At 34.8% G+C, this 22,332-nt stretch overlaps 2 protein-coding genes across 2 annotated transcripts in view; one reads left to right on the plus strand and one right to left on the minus strand.

Annotated features, from left to right (window-relative positions):
• LOC114752237 (transformation/transcription domain-associated protein) overlaps positions 1 to 4,398 on the minus strand; it is a 66,257-nt gene extending 61,859 nt beyond the window's left edge. The window contains exon 1 of the mRNA XM_028940961.1: positions 4,393 to 4,398. The gene's annotated coding sequence lies outside the window, so the exon portion shown is untranslated. The remainder of the gene's footprint in view (positions 1 to 4,392) is intronic.
• On the plus strand, positions 3,234 to 17,503 carry LOC114752238 (proteasome subunit alpha type-5). Its single transcript, XM_028940962.1, has 10 exons — positions 3,234 to 3,537; positions 4,826 to 4,863; positions 5,016 to 5,097; positions 5,650 to 5,730; positions 6,617 to 6,730; positions 6,807 to 6,908; positions 8,890 to 8,948; positions 12,407 to 12,509; positions 16,519 to 16,584; positions 17,100 to 17,503. The coding sequence occupies exons 2-10, from the start codon at positions 4,850 to 4,852 to the stop codon at positions 17,190 to 17,192; spliced, it is 714 nt and encodes a 237-aa protein (XP_028796795.1). The 5' UTR covers positions 3,234 to 3,537; positions 4,826 to 4,849; the 3' UTR covers positions 17,193 to 17,503.
• Positions 17,504 to 22,332: the final 4,829 nt, after the last annotated feature.

Below are 22,332 nucleotides of genomic sequence, written 5' to 3' on the forward strand. Positions count from 1 at the left end.
CCCTACCGCTAGCAAGCTTATGCCCCTCAAACTTCAGACCCCATCACTGACGAAGCCCCCACCATCTCCTCTATAGATCCAGATCACTCTACTTCGTCTTTGACTTCTTCCGCTCTGTCTGTCTTCGACTTCTTTAGATCTTTGAAAATGCCAAAGGGTGAAGAAGGTAGAGGTGGCGGCGAGGGCAGCAGGGAGGCAATGGTGAGGATGACAGCAATGACGACCTCCCACCCTTCTCCTTAATGACGGAGAACTGTAGATCTTCTCTGATTGCTCATCCTTGATTGTGAGTTCACTATTTCTTCTGGGTTTCTCAGATCTAAGTCACGATTCCATTTGGGTTCCTCACAATTCTATGAGTTACAATTGATTATGGGTGCATATTGGTGTTCGATTCTAATTTCTTCAATCCCCAGCTTGAAGTTGCTAGATGGGTCGCGCATTACACCATCATCCTTGTCTCCGATGTCACCTCCATCGTGTGTGGTTTTTGGCTAGCAAGGACTCTTGCCAAAAGGGGAAAAAAATCCCTTTTGCCTTTTGATTTTTCAGATTTATTTTTCATGTTGATTTATGCTTTTATTTTTGCATTGATTGCTGGGTTTGATTCCTCTTAATGTTTTATTCAATTTTTGTAAATAAAATTGCAGACTTAGATGATCTATCTGATTCATATGACCTTTGAAAATTTGCTAATAGATGTCTGTACCCGTATTGTTGGGTTTGTTTCTCAATTGATTTTTCCAGATTCGTGACTAGTATCTGAAATGGCGATGAAGAAGAAGACTGTGGTCTCTGGGTTGCGATGAAGTTTTGTGTGAAGCTGGGTTGATTTAACTTTTCGGTCGGAGAGAATGAGTCTTTAGAGGAGGGCATTTTGGTATTTTTCTTTGAAAATTCCATGTGTATACCAAACATATTTTTAAGCCCCATTTCCATATCCATATCCATTTCCATTTCAATATCCATATCCATTTCTATTTCCTTCAAAATCAATTCCAGGTACCAAACGGGCCCTAAAATGATTTTTAAAACCATTTCCACTGAACGCCGTGAAATTTATTTCAGGGGTGTTTAGATATTTCTTTAAACCATAATTTTGAGGAAAAAAATTATCTAAACACCATATTTTTTCTCAAAATCAATTTTAAATTTAAAACCATGGTTTGAATAAGAGTAATAAGTATCTTAATTTTTTGCGAAATTACTTTTGATTTGAAAACCATGGTTGTGGGTATAAAACCATGGTTTTTCATGAAGTAATTTTTTTTTTGCTTTTGAAGATATAAAACCTTGCTTTGGGTTCGATCCTTAATATAAGAGCTAAACAACTAATTTATCAGTATTAAAAAATTAATTAAATTATTTATTTATAATAAATAGGTGTTGCATTCTCTTAGATACTTGTTAATGATGTGTATTGAGACTACTATTTGATAGAACATTTAACATGTGCAAATTTGCACGGGACTACTTTAAAAAAATGGATAAATGTGTGAGACAAGATAAATTGGTGTCTTATATTCAAAATCAATATAAATATCCGATTAGGTCTCATACTAAGGATCAAAGGTAATATTAATTAATTTTTTTCATATATCATTTATTATTTTAAACAAAAATATAAAATAAAATATATTTTTATCTAATTATCATATTAATTTAGGGAAAAAGATACTAAAATACCTTCAAAATTACTAAATGAAAAAAAAGGGTAGATAAATTTCAAAATCCCAATTTAGACCCCAGGTACTATTGGATTTTTTAAATGTTGTAAAATTACACAAATGCCCTTTACTTTTTTTTAAATACTGCCACATCAGCAATTCCGGCCGCCGAAGCTCTGACACCGACGACCCTGCTTGCGACCAACCACCGGAGCTCCAGCGACCGGTTACCAGAGTTCCGGTGATTGGTTGTCGGAGTTCCAATGACTAATTTTTCTTATATATTGACTACTCTTTTTTAGTTATTGACTACATTTATTTTTGAACTTTGATGACACGTTACCGGAACTCCAGTGACTGGTCAGGGGAGCTCCAATGACTACTCTTTCTTATGTATTGACTGCTCTTTTTTAGCTATTGACTACATTTATTTTTAAATTTTGATGACTACTCTTGCTTATGTATTGACTACTTTTTTTTAGCTATTGAGTACATTTATTTTTAAATTCTGATGACTACTCTTGCTAAACTATTGACTACTCCAGTAATGCGATTTACTACTCTTGTGTAGCCAATAGCTATATAAAAATATCCATTGAAACTTTGAAAACAAAAGTTATTAATAGTTAAAATAGAGTAGTGAATAGCTATATTGAAGTAGTCACCGACAGTAAGGACAATGTTGTCATTTTACAAGATTTGAAAATTCCAAAATGGTACTTGGGGTCTGAATTGGAATTTTGAAATTTACCTACCCTAATTTATTATTTAGTAATTTTGAGGGTATTTTACTGTCTTTTTCCCATTGATTTATGTTATTTTTAATAATTTGTATATAAAAAAAATTCTAATAACAACTATCTAAAATATTCTCATTTTACTAAAATCAGTTTTTTTAAAATCTATTCTTAAAATTTTTTTTTTCAAAATTTATTCTCAAAATATATTTTTTTAAAATTTGCGAAAGCTATTTTCCAAACATGGTTGGGGTGTGTTTGGATGAAACCAAACCGTGATTTGGAAAAGTGATTCTGGAGAATAGATTCTGGGAAGAATAGATTCTGGAAAGAATAGATTTTATGAAAAAGTGATTTTGAGAAGTGAGAGTGTTTGGATAGTTGTTATCAGAAGCACTTTTTATATATATAAATTACTAAAAAAAGAAATAAGTTAATATGATAATTACAGAAAAAATAGATTTTATGATATATTTTAATTTAGTGGAATAAAATTGTTAATAATATATTTTTTATTAACATAATTAATAACACATAAGATAATATAATTAATGAATAATTAATATGTATATATATTATAAATATAAGATTAAATATGTTTATAAAAAAATATGTTTATAAAAAAATAACAAGATACATATCCTATAGGTTCTTATACTCTCTCTTTTTTTTTTAAAACAAAATTTTTTTTTTTTCTAAAACTATGGTTTTGACCCAAAACCATGGTTTTGGTTTTTGAGAGGGTGTTTGGATAGCATTTTGTGCAAATCAGGCTTCCAAGCCATGGTTTGCAAGTGCATCCAAACAGTGCCGGTTCCATGCGATCACCCCCGAATTCGTTTCTTTCCCATCTGCGATTTTCCTTCCCTTCCCTCCCGACCTTCTCCACTTGCGAGCGGCGGACCCGAGATCGCGTCTCCTCCTCCTTCTTCCTCTCTTGCTTGAATCTGCTACTGCATGACAGCGTAAGGCCGAGCGAGGAGCTTCCATTTGTCTAGCGTTCGACGTTTCTTCTCCATCTCCTTCGTCTTCAAGTTCTCGGCTTCCCCTTCTCTTTCATCTTCAAGTTCTCGGCCTGTCGCCACTGTTGCTCGCCGCTGCTCGGCACTTCCGTCCCTACTGTACCAGATAAGGTGATAAATATGGCTTTTGCCCCCCTTCTCTCTCACTTAGAAGTGTCTGAAATATGATGAAATTTCCTGCTGATAACATTTTTTCTCCCCTTATTGTATGTTCCACTCTTTGGGTGGTAATTCCTAAGTGCATATTAATTAATATAGAACCGTAATAATTTCTGTATTGTAATATCAGTATCTGAATCGATTGAGGGACACTTGTATTCATATTTTTTATGCATAGTTACCCACAAATAATGCTTCTAAGAAAATATAGGCCAAAAAATTGTTGTGATGAAAGTTAAGTGCGTTGAAGTTTGAGAAAAGCCTCGCAATGAAGTTAGAATGAGGAGTAAGTTGTTTATTGTTAGTTGTTGGATTTTAATGTGGTATTAGTCCACGAATTTATGAGAAGACTATGACCATTCGCTGATATTCATTTGCCAAATAAACCAGTCAGATATAACGGAAAACTTGAGGATTGAATCGTGTAATTAGAGTCATGAACGGTGCCAAAATTAGCTTTTACGAGTGTATTAGAACTTTAAAAGTTTGAACAGTTTCAATGTTGATATGTATATATATTGATGCATGTGGCTGATGTGTACATATATGTGAATATCAAAATGAGTAATCTTTTTGTATTATATTGTCCCTGTCAATTTCAGATTTGTATCTTATTTGTTGTTGGAATGTGATGGGAGTGTTATTTTTTTTCTGTTGTCCCTGACTCCCTGTCATTATTCTTGTTCTATTCTTATTTCATGTTCATATTATTAGAGGTATATTGTCACTTTGACGAGTCTGGTACTGTTGTAAATTATAATACTTTGAGATTGATTATCATTTGATATTTGCTTTTGTGTAATGAACTTTGATGTTTGATGTTAGGTTACGGACTTTGGTCGTTGCTTTAGAGTTCTTTTGTGTGTGTGTGTGTATTGTTTAGACTTTGATTGGTAATAAAAAAAAAATTAGGAAAATTTCAGAATCTGGACCTAGACTAGATCAACTGCACCACTGTGAACAAGTTATTTGATGGGCTGGACCGGCCTTCGGGCTGTTCACCTAAATAGACCAAACCTCGGGCTACTGTGACCAGCCCCCGGGCTAATGCACTGCCACGTGACTCTTCCTTTTTTGCTCACCCTTGTCCTCCCCGTTCCAAAATTCTTTTTTTCCTTTTCTGTTCTATCCACGTTCTCTGAATTCTAATGATGTTTTGTTGACTTCTTGTGTTCTTTCTCCTTGCTTTAATTCCTTATCTTCGTCCTAATCTCCTCTCCTCCCTTTCTGTGTTATTTAGTGATCTCATCCAATCAGAACGAAGATGTTTCTAACAAGGTGAATCCCGGTTTTTCTCTTTAACGCAAGATATGCTCTCTCTCTCTCTCTCTCTCTCTCTCGCTTTCTTCAGCCCTGTATTTACAAGTTGATATGGAGTTTCTTCTGGAACCATCTGAATCTTTTGTTTGTTGTGTTTGGATGTGAGAAAGGACTGAGTATGACCGTGGAGTCAATACGTTTTCTCCTGAAGGCCGGCTTTTTCAGGTTGAATATGCAATTGAGGCCATCAAGGTACGGTGATCTTCACAGTGATCTCTCATTTCCGTTCTATTTTTTCCCCCATGGTTAAGACATATTATTTCTATGTGATCAATCCCTCTCATTTTTTCATATGAATCATATTTATATTTTGGAACTTTTTGGTTAATAATTAAAGTATTTGATGCAAAAACTGATTGTTTATTCATTGACTTGAAACAAATATTTATAGGCTTGTACCAGGTTTCAGCCTTGATTACATGATAATTGGGAATCACAATCAAATCAACAATTCAAAATTTTAAAAAGGAGAATATGCTGCTATCTAGGATTAAATCAACATATTAACTCTGATTGTCCTAGGACCTAAATTTTGCCCAAGCCCCTACTAACAATAGTGGAGCATGGGGAGGCTAGGCTTATTTCATGCTTCCCATATCTGTTATTTGCTTATTTTCTGAGCTGTTACAGCTAATTGGGAGTGAGCAGTTTATGACTTTTTCCGGTGTTTTGTTTCTTCTGATCCTGTGCTGGCGTAATAATATGCATCAATTGTAAATTATAATTGGCTTTTGTTGGCTGCAGCTGGGATCAACTGCAATTGGGTTGAAGACAAAAGAAGGTGTTGTCCTTGCAGTTGAAAAGCGTATCACTTCACCCCTGTTGGTGTGTTTATTTACCAAATTGCATTTTTGTAGTGTCACTGGCTAAAAACATTTTTATGAAATGCGACGCTAGCTCTGTTATTGAAGCAGGTGATGAGTAGTATATATGTAAGAAAATTGCGTGTTGAAATTTGATGTAGATTTACTTGATGAAAATTGTACTTTGTGGGTCATTCTGTTGGTTGTGTTTGCATCATTATTTATTTCACGAAAATATATTCTTTTGAGATTATTTTACTTCTGGCTCTGTTGTGATATTAATAATAATACTGGGCGGTAGCTAAATTGTGTTTGTACCTTGACATTTAATATTTCTAACCTTGGTTTTCTTTCACCTTTTTTTCATCGTGTGAAAGATGTTATTATCTTTAGGTTCTAATAGAAATGGACATAATATCTATTTTATATTCTAACTTAATCTACAGTTATATGGTGTTCTGTTTGGTCTAAGAAATATGATTATTGTCTATGCTTAACTTATGAGGGGAAGATCTCAAAATGTTGCTATATGTTTCTGTGTGATTTTGTGATAAAAATATGTTGCATCTTATTAAGAATGGCCAGCGGTGTAAATAGATACATGGGAGTAGTCAAGAGTGACTGAGATCACGACATTCTAGGGATAGGCCGAGATTCTAGGATACAATCAGATGCAAAAAATCAAAATAATATCTAACAGATTTAATACTATCTAGCTTGACGGCACCTTAGTAACGTAGGTTAATTAGGTAGAAAACTTGAAAGCTAGGTTAGGGTTTTAGGCCCAAGGTCCATTACTAACAATTTCTAATGATATCCACTCAATTCAAGCCACATATTCTTTGGGCTGTGGTATAAATATATTTGTGCGACTGACTTCAATTTTTTTGCCTGAACTTCTCTTGCAGGAGCCAAGCAGTGTTGAGAAAATTATGGAAATTGATCAGCACATAGGTTGTGCAATGAGTGGACTAATTGCTGATGCTCGAACACTTGTTGAGCATGCACGAGTGGAAACTCAGGTTCTGTGGCTGTTCCTTGTTTTCTTTTATTGTTAGCTGATTATTTGATTTACATGTATCATGTTATTGTTCACAGAATCATAGGTTCTCCTATGGGGAGCCAATGACTGTAGAGTCTACAACCCAAGCTCTATGTGATCTAGCCTTGCGATTTGGTGAAGGCGATGAAGAATCAATGGTAAAGAACAACTTGGCTTTCTCAATATATGCTGCGTTCCATTTGATGTTACATGGTATGCATAATATGGGCACATGTTATAAGCAGTTGTTGCTATGTGGCTTTGTAACTTGCATATACTCCGGAATAAGTGTCTTTTATGCCTATTCAGTGTCAGTGGTCTGTGTATTCGTTTTCATGAGCTTAACTGGTAGATATAAATTGGTTGGATGATGGAGAATGCGCCTCTTGCTTGTGTAATTGAAGTATAACCTTAAAGTTAAGTGTTGTGCCTTAGATGTCTGTGATGTTGTATCTTTGGGACAGAATGTTCGATTGCTTAGTGATTCCATGTAAAAAAAAATGTGGTAAAGATGAAGGTAATTAGGTAAGAATTATTTGTACTTTTTAAAGATTGGAGCTGCTTTTATTCATCATGTTCTTGCAGAAAATGTGTGCTTTGCATTGTTTTTGAGGATCAAATTTGATGTTTGAATTAGTTTCTGAAAACACCCTTAATTTTCAGTCATGTACACTCAAGAGATGCAAGTTACTCTGGAAAAGATTGTAAACAAGTGAAGCTGCAAATGCATGCTGTGCAAGGGTTAGATAGCTGAAGTTCAAGGATTTATCTAAGATAAATGGAAAATTAGGAATGACACCTTAGAGTCACATAAATAATGTCCTCAAAGGATTGGAATATATTAACTTTGGGTAAGAATGATTAGAATGGATGAATTCATGGGGAGTTGAAGTGCTTGTAACAATTGTTATTAATAAATTATTGTGAGATGAGTTTTGTTTCCTTGGCTTTAATTCTTCCTCCAAATATACTATACATAAGTTATGAACTGTAAATTGATAAATATTAATTGGTGGTGGCTTTTGCTAAAAAAAACAAAATTAGTTGGTGGTGTGTGGCACTTAATTGGGATGGGTAACCTTCTACCAAAAGCTAGCTATTGAGATTGGAGAAGTAACGCAAATGAGTTTCCTATTGAGTTTCTGATACTATTCAATTTGGGCCTGATGCACCTCATCTTCGGAGAGCTAACATCATGGCATTTGACTTCCTTGCCAGCCAAGGGTGGTGGGGTACTGGTAACCACCAGCTTTGCCACCGATTGCTTATTCAATTTGGATGGGGAAGCCTCCCCCAAAAGCTCACTATTGAGGCGGGACAGTCTACCCTATAAGTCTTAACTCATTGAGCATCTTATGCTACTCAATATGGGATTGGGGCATCTCATTCGCTCAAGTTTCGACAAGTCTTTTTGAACATATCATCACTTAAGTTTTGATGATGTATGGGTATGCATGTCATGCGTTTTTAGAGAATGAAGTCATTCTAATTCTGAATAGTAATTTGAAGTTAAGTCATTAGAATACTACATTCAGATTTAACTGCACCTTTTGCCAAATCTAAACGAGTTTGTTACGTCAAATTTATTTGAAACTACCCTAAGACATGAGATCAAGTTCTCTCCATCTTGGAGAGAACAATAGATGTTGAAAAGAGATTAAAAAACGATATTCATTATTTGTAAATTAGGAGTTATGGATAAATATAAAAAATAAGATTCTAAAATTTAAAGTCAGAATTTGAATGAGTTATCTTTTTTTAGGATCTTCCTTCTTGAATTTTAAAATTTCCTATTATCCTGTGTTTCGAAATGCATCCGGAGTTTTATACATCCTTTACTAGTTAGGGTTTGGTAATGTCGATAGATTCATTAGTAAAGGTTCTATTAGCTCTCATACTTTCTTTGACATCTCCTATCCTCATTTCTTATGCTTGCTCTGATCCTATTTCATCTTAATTCTTGTAATTAATTTGAATTTTCTAAAATATAGACTGGTTGCCATTAATGCCTTCCTTTCTATTGGAAAATATCCTTATTTTTATTTGGTTGCTCCAGTATTTTAACGTTTTTTTTCCCCTTCCAAATCTGCCAAGGATGCATGTTAACGTATGATCTATATTTTTTCTTCGTCTTGACAGTCACGACCCTTTGGAGTGTCTCTCCTCATTGCAGGCCATGATGAGAATGGACCTAGTTTGTGAGTACGCCTTTTTCATTTTACTGTGCAATGGCTACTTGTGACGTGTACTACAATATTATGGCTGTCACTGATTGTTTGTCTCATTTTAATGGCAGTAGAATGCAATTTATATATGTTTAATGCATGGGCTTGTGAATTTGTGGAGAATATTTATTAGTATATCACCTTAGAACAAACTGTACGCCCATAAGGTTTTTCAATCGCATGCTTTTGTTCTCTTAACCATTATCTATTCCTTGTTTTTCCTTTTCCCTTGGTTTGGCACATCTCTCACGAGGTACAATAGGGTGTATTCTATCTATTTGTCTGCTGGAGGTTAGAGGAAGATTTCTGTTTGGAACCTCCCGTCAACAAGAATGCATGCATTACATGATGTATGGCGAACCAGTTGAGTGCCGATATCAATGTAGAAATATTTTCTGGAAAAAGCTAGTAGATAACCACTATAAGAGGATCACTCTCCTTGAATCTCACTCAAAAGAAAAAAAAAAAAAAGGACACGCATTTGTTCACAATACACACTACAAGCACAAAAAGATGCAAGGCTAGTTCCTTCAATAACAGAACAGGGTTGCCAACTATGAAGAGGTTGGCTTTCCACCAAAACCTTACGAAAATTCTTCCTACTCCCTTCTTTCTCAGCCTTCCTCTTTATGTGCTACCTCTGGAAACTAGATTTTATATTTAGGACCCGAGGTAGTACTTTTTAAACTGTTCCCTCCTACCTCTTGTTCATGCCCTTGTCGGTTCTTTCAGTTTTTTCTTTATTTCATTGTAGCAATTGTTTTAGCTTTGCTGATCCATCATGAAAGCAAAGGTCTTCAGGGTTAATGATAGAATTAGGGTAATGAGAATAACGGTGAGTCATTTATGGGAACAAGTCAGACTCTGAGGGTAATGAGAATAACAGTAGGTGAATTATTTATGGGAACAAGTCAGAATCTAACTTCATATACACGCAAAGACTTCAGAATCGCATGAATTTCATAAAAGATTCATTGCCTATCTTCTTCATACAGCAATACTTTAGATTACTTGTTAGCATTGGAAAGGGAGAAGAGACTAAAAACAAGAAAATACTAACTCGCTCAACACCCATTACACCCATCAAAGCCCCCTTTTTATAGTCTTAATACGTATATTCCTAAACTACCCCTGACCCTATCCCTAATTCCATGTATCAATGTAACCCCCCCCCCCCCAAGGAAAAGATCCTTGCACTCAAGCATCAGTACAAAAGCAGTGGGGAAAAAAAACACTTAAAACTAAAACTCCTTCTCTAGCTCTCTGTCTTCTTTTCTCCTTCCTTATTATTATTATTATTGTTTTAAACATAGTTGCAAACTCATAAAAGTGAAAAGAAATTTGAAGTAAAATTAATGAGCATCAAAACCGAAGCCTCCTCCAGTAGTCCTTTAGTCCAGGAGCCCAAAGTCATCCTCTATTTGAGCCCAAGTGACCCCCAACACTGAATCTTCAGGAATTGCACACCCTACATCCATTCAACATACTTCAATGACTGTACGCCCCGTATCAATCCGAAGGTGTTTGGGTCCATATATGCTTGAGGAGCCTAAATCACATAGATAAGATGCCGTAAGTGCATTACTGTAAGAGTGCTTGAGGTCAGTGATAGCGAGAGCATTCTGGTCCAAATGGTTGTTGATAGAAGTGAAGGTGGCTTGGTGAAGCTTAAGGCGACGTGCCAAGTCGTCAAGGCCTTCATGGATAGAGTTTGGCACTGCCATAATGGTGTTGAAAATCATTGAGGGACCTTCTGGCAACGGCGACTGTGGCCAGAGGCTAGGCTTTGATACCTTTGTTAGCATTGGAAAGGGAGAAGAGACCAAAAGACAAGAAAATACTAATTCACTAAACACCCATTACACCCATCAAAGCCCCCATTTATAGTCTTAATTCCTACATCCCCAAACTACCCTATTCCTAATTCCCATGTGTCATTACTACTGATGATTCTATGAGAAAAATATTTCACCTCGATTCAAAGCGATAGGGTACATCCTACTATGTCTTTCTTTCTCCAACTATAGGTAATTATTGGATAGTATAGGTTTGAACGTGGAGAGAGAGAGGGGTAGACTGGAATACTTCGTGTGTATATTATTGATAGGTAACCCAATGCTCATATAGGATGCTGGGCTTTCCTTACAATTAGGCAGGAATCGATTACGTTGATAGGTAATTAATGCAGAATAAAAGTCAAGTCGCTTATGATCTGTGCCAAGATGTTAGGGCCTTGAATACAAGATATTCTAGCAATGGTCAAGAGGGAATTTTGGGCTACGATTTCTGACAGTAATAATAGGTGGGCATCCTATCAGTTGAATCCCTTATGTGGCATATGGTAAAGAATCTAGTTATCAGTTATCATTTATTGCTAGTTGAGTGGGTTCATGAGGAATTACCTCCTGATATTTGTGTGGAATGTTGTAAAGCCTTGGAGACTTGAAGAAATTTGTTTTCAACAGCCCATTTGGTACATCGATTAGAAGGGAATTGATTGAAAAACGTGATTTTGGGAATGGAAAATGATTAGTGTGCCCCATCCCCCACTTTATAAAAGTAATAAAAATGAAAAATGTTGAATAATTATTACAAGGGCTTACAGAATTAAAAGAAAGGAAGCCTGCTGCTGCAGGAGTATTTGGGGTGGGCTTTTTGGCCTTTCATGGAAGGCTTTTGTTCTTAGAATCTGATGCAATCTTTTTACTAGAATGCCATAGATTAGGAATTGAGAGGAAGAAAAATACTAAAAGGCATTCGTCTCATAATTGATGGTATTAGCAGTTTCTTGCACAGTTGTTCCTTTTCTTCGCTTAGGATAATCCTGGTCTCTATGAAGGCTCAATCTATATAAGTCTTATAGACATGCACATCACAATTAATGCTGCTTGTTATTTATTTTAATTTTTCATTTTTTAGGCTCCATTCCTTTATCCTCTATTAAGTTTAGAGGAAAACTGGGATGAATTTCTTGCATTATTCACCATTAGAAGGGTTGCATTTGTATAAGGTAGAGGTTCCTCAGTATTAATGGCTTATAATATCATAATGATAGTATCCTAAGAATAATATCTGATTCAATGCCATTTACGTTAATAGGAACTCTAATATCTTTACATGCTCCAAAGAAAATTATTTATTTTGTTGTTGCTGGTCTTAATTGATACAAGGGTTGTATTTATACACCATTAGAAGGGCTGCATTTATACAACGTAGGGGAGCCTTAGTATTAAAGGCTCATAATATCGTAATGATAATATCCTAAGAAAAATATCTGATTCTATGCTATATACGTTAATAGGAACTCTAATATCTTTACGTGCTGCAAATGAAATTATTTATTTTGTTGTTGCTGGTCTTATTGATACTAGTTCCTCGTTGAAGTCTTTCATTTTGTGGATCTTTAGCTGACTCTGGCTTCTGATATGCAGATATTATACTGATCCGTCGGGAACATTTTGGCAATGCAATGCTAAAGCTATTGGTTCAGGTTCAGAAGGAGCAGACAGTTCTCTGCAAGAACAATACAACAAGGTATAAATGTTCTGATGGTAGGGCTGTTTCTTCATATACTATTAGTGTTTGTAACAATAAAATGTGATCGGGAGAGATGATAAGTGCAAAGAGGAGTAGAACAAATAATAATAAATACATGTGGTGACGTGATGCTTATTAGTCTAGGTCTAGCTTAGTGGTGATAGGGGAGTAAAAATGTATTAACATATGTACTTGCGTTTTGAAGCATGGTTATCAAAGCGAGATACGAATAGTGAATCGTAAGATTCATAAATAATTATTAAGGATGATATATAAGTAATTTTTGTATAAAAGGATATGAAAAGTTTGTAAATATTAGGTGCTTTAGACCTCCCAAAAAAAATGAAAAAGCCAACATATGAAATTCTAAAGACAAATAGTCCTCAAAATCAATTCAAAAATCAAAATCCTAGCTTAAAAAGACTAAAATCACTGAACATAAAATTGAATTCATCATTCATCACCTCCAAGATCAATGTCACTCAATTCATGATCATCCTCTATTAACAATGCCACTTCTTCGTCATCCTCTTCCACGTCTTCAGCATCATCTTCATTCTCATTCTCTTGTCTTACTAAAGATTTTCCTTTGTTATTGGCTTTGGCATTCAAGTTTCTTGGACCTATAGGGGCAAAAAAAACTTAATAAGCATGATGATATATATTTAAACTAAAATTAACTTAAGTTTAGCTTTAAAATATTATACCTCTCTTTCTTTTTTAACTTGGAGCTCTTTCATCAAGAGCAAAACTCTCATGTATGTTCATCTATGACCCATCCACTGGCAAGCATGGATTTTCTTTCTCAGTGATCCGCTCATCATCAGATTCAATATCTGATAAACAGATTGGATATATGTCTCTCCTTTTTCCTCTCTAATCTTTTGTCTCATCTCAAGTTGAAGGTTGTACTTGACAAATACAAGTGCATTTAACCTTTGTTGTTCTAAACGATTTCTTCGCTTAGTATGCACTTGATCAAAATCCTCATTGCTATCTTTTGCAACTTCTTGTCCTCTCTTCCATAACTTTCCCACCAAAGAGCTAAAAAAAGATACAATAATGAGAAATAATTTCAAAAATTCAGATTTATTATTAAGATTAAAAATTAAATTCTTCTAAGTAGTATAGACTATAGACTAGAGAACGATACCAGGTTGCTTTTTGTTTCTAGTATCTATTGCCATGCTCCTTCCAAAAAAGGCCCTTAGCAGACTTGAATGCTTCAAGTTGTTGATCAACTAAAAATCTTGTATTTCTATTCGGAATCATTCTCTCAATAGTTTCATATAAACCAAAATAAACTTTCTTGTCCGCATTAAATTTTTCATCAACCTACGAAAATAATAAAAAAGTTATGTTTTTCTAAGTTCTAACATACAAATAAACAATAAATATTTAAATTTTAAATTTAAACTTTAAAGTGTATAAAACTTACTTAGGATTAAGAAAGTAGGCAGCCACATGGAGGGGTCTATGTCATTGCAAATTCCAACGAGTATCTATGATCTTCCATATTTTTTTATATCTTGATTCCTTCTTTTCAAAATTGTTAGCAATCTCTTCTTTGGCTTTATCCACTGCTTCATAAATATATGGCATAGCAGCTTTAAAGTCACCATCTACAAGTCTTGAAACTTTTACAAGTGGACTCACACACTTTAAGCAATATTTGATGGAACTCCAAAATCTAGAATCCCCAAAAACCATGTCCACCACTTGCTTGCCCTCACTTTTACTAGCAAAAGAACTAGAAATCCAATCATCTGAAGCAAACGTGGTTTGAAGAGCATTTTTTTGTTTCAATATGCAACTTAGTGTAAGATAAGCTGTTGCAAACTTTGTCACTGCCGGTCTAGCTAATTCTCTTCCTTTAGAATACTTTCGATACAAGTTAGGGACCTATGTATGCCTATAAATGAAGGTTGTTATTTTCTTTGCATTGGTGATGGTATTATAAAATACTGAAAGTCGCCCAATGTCTTCAAAGATTAAATCAAGACAGTGTGCTGCACAAGGGACCAAAATAATTTTGTTCTCTTCTCTTCTAACATCTTCCCTATTGCCACGAGATTTGATGCACCATCTGTTACAACTTGCACCATATTATCCTCCCCAATTTCCTCAACCATATTGTCTAGTAATTCAAACATTTGTTTAGTATCCTTAATCACACTACTTGTATCCACTGACTTTAGGAAAACTGTTCCACTAGAACTATTAACTAAAAAAATTAGTAAGAGACCTTTCTTTACCATCGGTCCAACCATCACACATCAAGGTATAACCCCATTTCTCCAATTCCTTCTTAGACTTTGCTAAACTTTCTTGAATTTTATCAACTGTTTTTTTCAAGTGAGAAACTCTCACCTCATGATAATTTGGAGGTTTCAAACTCCTGCCATATTCATCAACAGATTTTAACCTTTGAATGAACAGTGGGCTTCTCACCAAATTAAATGATAAAGCATTACCATAGATGCATTTACAAATATCTTGAATCGCTAACTCTCTATCTTTTACCATCTCATTCATTGTTTTCTGTTTGGTAGTTTTTGATGTCCCTTCCTTCGCTTTAGCATCTTGAGCAGTTGCCTCTTCAAATATTTCAACACAACTAGCATATTTACTTTTTTCTCTATTTTCTAGCATTTTAACAAACAACATTTTCACTTCATCAGGAACACTTGTACAAGGACTCACATTCTCTCTAGTTCCAGCCAAATGATGTTTCATCCTAGTTATCCCACCCCAACATTGATGTCAACAGTATTTGCATTTAACCATAAGTCTATGGGGAGGAACACTTTCACAGTGATTTCATGTAATATCAGCTTCTTTTTTTTTCTTATTCTAATTCTGACTCATTCTTCCTACCTTCACAAATATAACATCCAATAGAAGCAAAAAAGAAGCGGAAAAAAATTACCAAATAGGAGTAGAATGGACTGCTAGTCAACCAGCAAGTCAGCAACAGTATAGAGTGGACCAGTGCCTTCAATTTTTATAACTTTTTGCCAGAAAGGACCAATAGAAGAGGAAAAAAAAATGCAACCGTGGGGCACAAGATAAAGAACGTGAAAAAGAGAGCAGATGGGAATAAAAAATAGGGTTTCACAGACTTGTAATTCAATTTGCAGCAGTTTCCCCCCTTTAAATAACCAAAAAAAAAAAAAACTGGATTATCGTGTTGGGTCACGCACATATTCGGGTCAGATCCACGCAACCCAACAGCACCCAGAATTGCGGGATACAGAATCCGGTGTGAATCACATGATTCAGTGCGTGATTCAGAGGCTAGAGGGATACATTGGGAGATTTGTATCTCCTAGTGCTAAATTTGTGACGTATTGTGCGATTTGAGATATGAATCGCACGATACTAATAACCATGTTTTGAAGGGCGTTTCTATGATTGAACCTACAGGTAAAACGATCTATATATTTTTGTCTGGTATCCCAAAAGATTAAATTCTGACACATCTCTATCTTTATTTCATCTCATTCTTTAGAAGTTAAGTATATTCCTTTTCAATGTAGTGCACAAAGGATACTAAAATAGCAAATTATTATCCTTTCATCTATACTTACTTTTAAACCAAGTATACTTTATATGTATGACTTAGTATTATGTACCTTGAAACATGCGACTTTCATTTGTCTTTGGTCCCCTTAATCTACTTGCTATTTTGTGGCCTGTGCAATGTTAAAATCAGATAATTGTTTCGATATATTTTAGCTCCATGCTTTCTTTCCTTTGACTCCAAATTAAATCAAGTGGAGCTTTAAATTATTCAATTTTTTATTTGCTTTATTTTATTAATTAATAAATAAGTAATAATTATTAATTCTAATTAATTATTTGTTATTAGTTATTTCTATATCGAAATAAAGAATCCCTTCCTCTTTGTATATCACTTTGCGTATGCTGAATTGGCAGATTCTCTTTCCCGAAGCATCCATGTCGCATGAAAATTGGGTGTCCATGACATTTGTTTGTTTCGCAGGACCTAACTCTTCAAGAAGCTGAGACTATCGCTCTATCCATTCTCAAGCAAGTTATGGAAGAGAAGGTAAGGGTAAATTTAATGTTAAGTACTCTATTTATAGTGTAATTTCTCGTCCTTTTCCTGACTCCTGGTACCATGATTATAATGATTTTCTGCTCCCATCATTTCTCTGTCTTCCGGGATGTTCTGAGACCCTATCTGCTGCAGAACGTTCAGTTACAACTTTGTCATGGAATCTTTAAAGCCGTAACCAAATATTGTGGAATTTATACTAAAATATAAATGTTGAATACTGTTGACGTTTAATTTCAAGATGCTTTCTCCCTTTAATAGTCTTCATGAACTGGTACATCAGGTTGGGATGAAGGTGGAATACAACGTTGCCCTCCTGTGGGGTTAATTTTAATTGTAGTCTAATGATTCCATGTAATCCCAGAATTTGTCGAAGGGTTTTGTCATGTGTATCAATATTTATGTATTGATTTTGTAATTAGCTTATAGAAGAGTGACTTTGGTACGCAGATTTTTTTTTCAGAGAAAGGAAATGGGTTAACTTGTTTCCATTTTTTTTTTCCCAGGTGACTCCCAATAACGTTGACATTGCTAAGGTGGCTCCGAGGTACCATCTATATTCTCCCTCGGAAGTGGAAGCTGTGATAAGTCGCCTATGATTGCCCTTCTGCATAAAATTCGCTGTCGTTAATTTTGTTGCTCCTTCATTGTGCCTTCATCTTCATCAGTCTTGCGTGGAAAGCACATAATCTGGCAATACGACTTGGAGGAGTTATGGTTTTAAAGTTGCATAATTTGTTTGATGCTGCTCGTGAATTTGCGGAATGATATACTCGTGAATTTGTAGAATGTTATCAAGTTAAACTCTTAAAACTATTTAGAGTTTGGGAGAAGTTGCAACTCATGGGACCGTTTGACTCTTTTAGATCTTTCCTTCTTTCATGTCTCTTCGTAGGAGAATTTGACCCAACTTTATGGGCTATCACACTGATATTGGGAAACGTTAATCTAACACAATATTTTATCTAGCTTAAAATAACGCAAGTAAATTTAAATAATTTGTTCTATTTTATAATTTAAAAGGTTTGTTGAGTTAGTTATTTATAATAAATAAATATTATTTTTTTAAAATATTTTTGTTAATCATGTGTTAGCTAGAACTTTTAATTGTAAAGATTACTTTTTTTTAAAAAATAAATATATAAAATAGATTGAGATTTTATATTTAGGATTTAATTATCAAGTTAGCTCTTGTATGAAGGAATGGCAGTAGTATGATAGTGTTTTATTCCAAAATTTATTATTCAAAGCATTGTAAATTATTCAAAAATTTAAAATTAATTTGAGAAAGTCGGAAAATGGAGACAAATTTTCCACGCTCATTAGTCAACATTGTCATATTTATGAAAATTAGTAAAGCACTTAGGTGAAACATTAATTAGTGTGTCTGAACATTCAACATTGCGTATTATTAAATGGAAAAATAAAGGACACTGTATTATTATGTTATCAATTATTTTGCCATATAATATGTATATTGTAGGGAAAATGACATAAAAAGAAACCTGAAAATCTCATATGCCAAAATAGGAAGCTAAGCAAATGTAATGACAAATTAGAAAGTATTGTCTGATGGTGGATTATAGAAATGTTGCTCAATTACAAAAAAGCCCTTCCGGTAGAGTTTGAAAGCAAAGAAAGAGGGACGTGAATTGACCACTCGTGCTTCTTGGTTTCTTGCTTCCACCATCCTTATTGCTGCCCTAAAAATGCTGGCAAGTTGGAGAGTTGATGAGCTCGAAATAGTGCATGCGTAAGAGAGGAGAGGAGTTCGAAGTGGAAGGCTGTTCTATTTGAAGGGCGAACATCCTCGGCTCTGGTTGATTGAGTGGAACGACGAAGGTTGGCGGTTGGTGATTCACCATTGCAGTTAGCAAGCATTAGCAACATTTGACTAAGGTAAGTTTAAGGATTTAAGTTTTGTGCTGTGGTTGACGTTTCTAGGTGAGTGGGGGAAGCAATGATTAGTCAATATTTAGAAATGATATGATGAAGTTTGTGAATGACTGGAATGGTAATTAAAGGTTTATTCCGAGTCTCTATGGCATGCTAGTGTTTTTTATAACAAAGTTGAGAATTGTCTGATTGACTGGAAAAATTATGTGAACGAACTGGAAATGACAATAACATACTGGTAAATGACTATAAAGGAGCTAAAAATGACCATATTCATAGTAATGACCTTACTGTCAGTCTATAATGACTATATTGGTAATGACAATGGAGGAATTGAAAATGACCATATTTATAGTAATGGCTATATCTAAATCCCCATGATTGATAAGCCAATCAAATAGTCTTAGAGAAAAGGCTCTCATGTCATCCATTGCTGCCTCAAATTTCTCATCCGTCTTTGCATATGCAATTTTATCCAATAATTGTAGTGCATCCTCCTTTGATCGGCCATTTATCCTTATTTGCCCCTTATTTATTTTCATCACTTCTGAACTAAAAATTCTCCTTAATGTCTCTATAACAGAAGGCATGCCTTTAACCCCTAAATATTGATGCCACTCCTCTAATGATAGAATTGTGTTGATCTGATACAATCGTCACTTTCACAGAACCCATAACTTTTTTTATCATATAAAAAAATCACGTCCAATTATCTAGTGTTTCTCCCTTCACAATTGTAATTGCAAACAGTAGCAGCTTGTCATCTGTATCATAAGCTGAAGCCGACAATACTGTCTCCTTGTATGGTCCGTTTAAGTGAGTTCCATCAACATACGGAATATACCTTGCACCACCCAAGAAACCCTCAATGTATGATTTGTAGGCTATGAAAACACGCTCAAACTGGTTCCTAATAGCAGTCCATTCAGCCACAGTTTTTTCATCTATTTCTTTTAGCCTTTGGCATATCCATGGTATGAGCATGTATAATTGTTCAGACCTACTATCTATGTCTTCTAATGACTTCTCTTTTGCTCTATAAGCCTCTTTTTATGTTAGATCAATCTCATACTCTTGTTCCAACTTCTTCCTTATCACAGAAGTGTGCTTGTCTATATGATCCCTCATCTCATCAATTATTATTGATGAGTTCAAACTAGCTCTTTCACTATGCATCACTTCCAAGCTATCTTGGGCCGAATGAACATACTAATTTATAAATGGCGTCACTCATAGCACATGACAACTTTTCCCTACATGATTTGCACATAGCTTCTATAGACAACCTTCAACTTTATACCTCACCGACTTGAATTCCTTGTTATTCCTCACATATTTGGACACAAATTTGTGTGCAAGTACAAACTTGTATGCAGACACCTAAAATGCATATGCATTTGGAAAACGTTAACCCACCCTTGTAAAACGTCCCCTCCATTTCACACTACTCATCTCATTACCATTAATATCTTCAACTCCGATGTATGTATCCACATTAGGGGGCCCACTTCCTCTATCATTGTCACATTCATCCGCATTTTCTTCACTGAGCTAGCCATAATCATAACACAAACTAATAGGAGACGCATCCAGTTCTGTTTGTTGTGACATACTCATGAATCTCTCTGTTCTGCATTCACAATGACAAGAGTGGTTAACACGAATGACAAGATGAAATTCATAAATGACAACAAATAATTAAGACAAACTTCCGCTTATGTTTTTGTATTGTTCCTTGGTTGGGGATCCCCCTATCCTTTTTGGCCGCATACATATGACCGTTATTCCTATTGTATTGAAAAATGTTATACATTTCATCATTGTCATGACAGTCAATCAATGTCTTCTCATCAAAGGCACTGTGTACTTAATGTCATAATTTCTTCCATCACTACCAATCCACTCACATATCATTAGCCTCAATTCTTCAAGTGTCAGCCCATCCTTAATGCTTCTTAACCTCACGCTACCTCCATTATATCTCACTTCACCTTCACCATTTGTCACAAATTTCCCATAAGATGACCCAGCTTTGAAATTCATTTTGCATCATTACCTCTACTCATAACAGAACAAAAATGATTATATGACTTAACATTTAGCTCATCACTTCAATTTTACCAACATAATACCATCATTATCAGCTTACACAACCAGATTAGGGTTTGACACATTCATGCTTATAATTTGCAACAAAACACTCATTTCTTTCCTGTCCACACTCATGCTTCATTTTCTTAGAATCAATCGACTCTATTATTCGAATCCCCCTTCAATATTGCCCCTTTTTCTAACATTGATCACTCTGACTCATTTGTGACACCATCAAATCCCTCTCCCTTAGTGTTTTTGCTTCCTCATGTATTCACTCTCTGATTACCGTCCTTCCCTATAGGCTCTATATACCCACAGCACTTCCCTGCTTCGCCACCCTCTCCACCTCAAAACCAACCTCACTTTGATGACATTCCCATCTAATGGAAACAAGAAAATGAACCAGCGCATAAAGGAGATGGAGAAAAGAAAGAGAAGAAGAATATGGTCACTAAATGCTACCCTCGCTTGCTTCGTTCATCAGTTGCTTCCCATGTTCATGCTCCCTTCCAAATTTTTCCCCCAGTTCCCACCACACTTTTCTTCTCTCCACCGTAAATGTTTATTATTTGGGTCATACAAGGGCTTTTTTGTAATTGATCAACATTTCTATAATCCCCCCATCAAGCAACACTTCCCAATTTGTCATTACATTTGCTTAGTTTTCGATTTTGGCATACGAGATTTTCAGGTTTCTTTTTATGTCATTTTTCCTATATTGTATTAAATTTTGTAATTACATCGGGAGCTCGTGCTCAAGTTACTAATCTCCTCTAGCTAAGATTGAGAAATTAAAAATACTAATAATGCACAGTGCACTCGCCGTCGTCGTCCTCACCCTCTAGTGTCTACCTGATGTTGCTGCCACTTATGCTCTCTATCCTCAAAAGCTTCAGGTGGTCAGCACCTTTCCCCCCTCATCGATTCCTCTTATTCAAGTTTTTCTCTGTTGGTTTGGAACTAAATACACTTTAATTTATTTGAATTTGGGAACTGAAACCTTTTTATTTTATATCTATTATTAGGTATCCGAAGCTACATTGATTATACTATATTGTAGGCAGATGGTGGCTCCTATTATTATTGAAATATAAAATCTAAATTTTGTGCGTGTTGGTGGTTCCCACTCCCTTCAATAAAATAGAGCCCTACCTCCCTTTTCTCTTATTTATTTATTTTTCTTGCTCTACTGCAAGTTACATGGAGGGATATAAGTGTTTTGCACAGGATATATTTGGTTCAAACAAGGAAAAGGGAGGGGAAGGTGGGAGAGTTTTAATGTTATCTTGTTTGGTTTAAAAAGAGAAGGGAGGAACAATATTTTTATATGGACAATTTTACAGTTATTATATTTAAATTATTTTTAAAATTTAATAAAAGATTTAATAAAATGTAATTATAAATAATATTTAATATATAAAATTATAATTTCATAAATATCAAAATTGAGTAATTATAATTGTAATACATAATTAATAGCTAATATATATAATACTATAGTATCTAAAAATTATTTTGCTTATAAGTATGTAATATAATGTGTGTGTGTACATTTCTAAAATTATATTTTATAAATACACTTGGAATATAAATTTAGATATGTAATAATCATAAATTATCAATATTAGTCTAATTAATCCAATAAAAAATTTATGTTTTAGGAAAGTATTTTGGCCTCACAAAATGCCACTTCACGCATCATTTTTTCGCAGAACCAGTCTCCTTTGTTCTTCTTCGTCAGGGATGCCA

Source organism: Neltuma alba, unplaced genomic scaffold (genome assembly GCF_004799145.2).
Source record: "Neltuma alba isolate B1F8T4 unplaced genomic scaffold, ASM479914v2 tig00007294_pilon, whole genome shotgun sequence".
NCBI classification, from domain to species: domain Eukaryota; kingdom Viridiplantae; phylum Streptophyta; class Magnoliopsida; order Fabales; family Fabaceae; genus Neltuma; species Neltuma alba.

Excerpts from the sequence above, each read along its gene's own strand:
- LOC114752238 (XM_028940962.1), top strand. Across the intron at positions 6,909-8,889 it reads AAGGCGATGAAGAATCAATG|TCACGACCCTTTGGAGTGTC; the intron begins GTAAAGAACAAC and ends TCGTCTTGACAG. Across the intron at positions 8,949-12,406 it reads GATGAGAATGGACCTAGTTT|ATATTATACTGATCCGTCGG; the intron begins GTGAGTACGCCT and ends TCTGATATGCAG.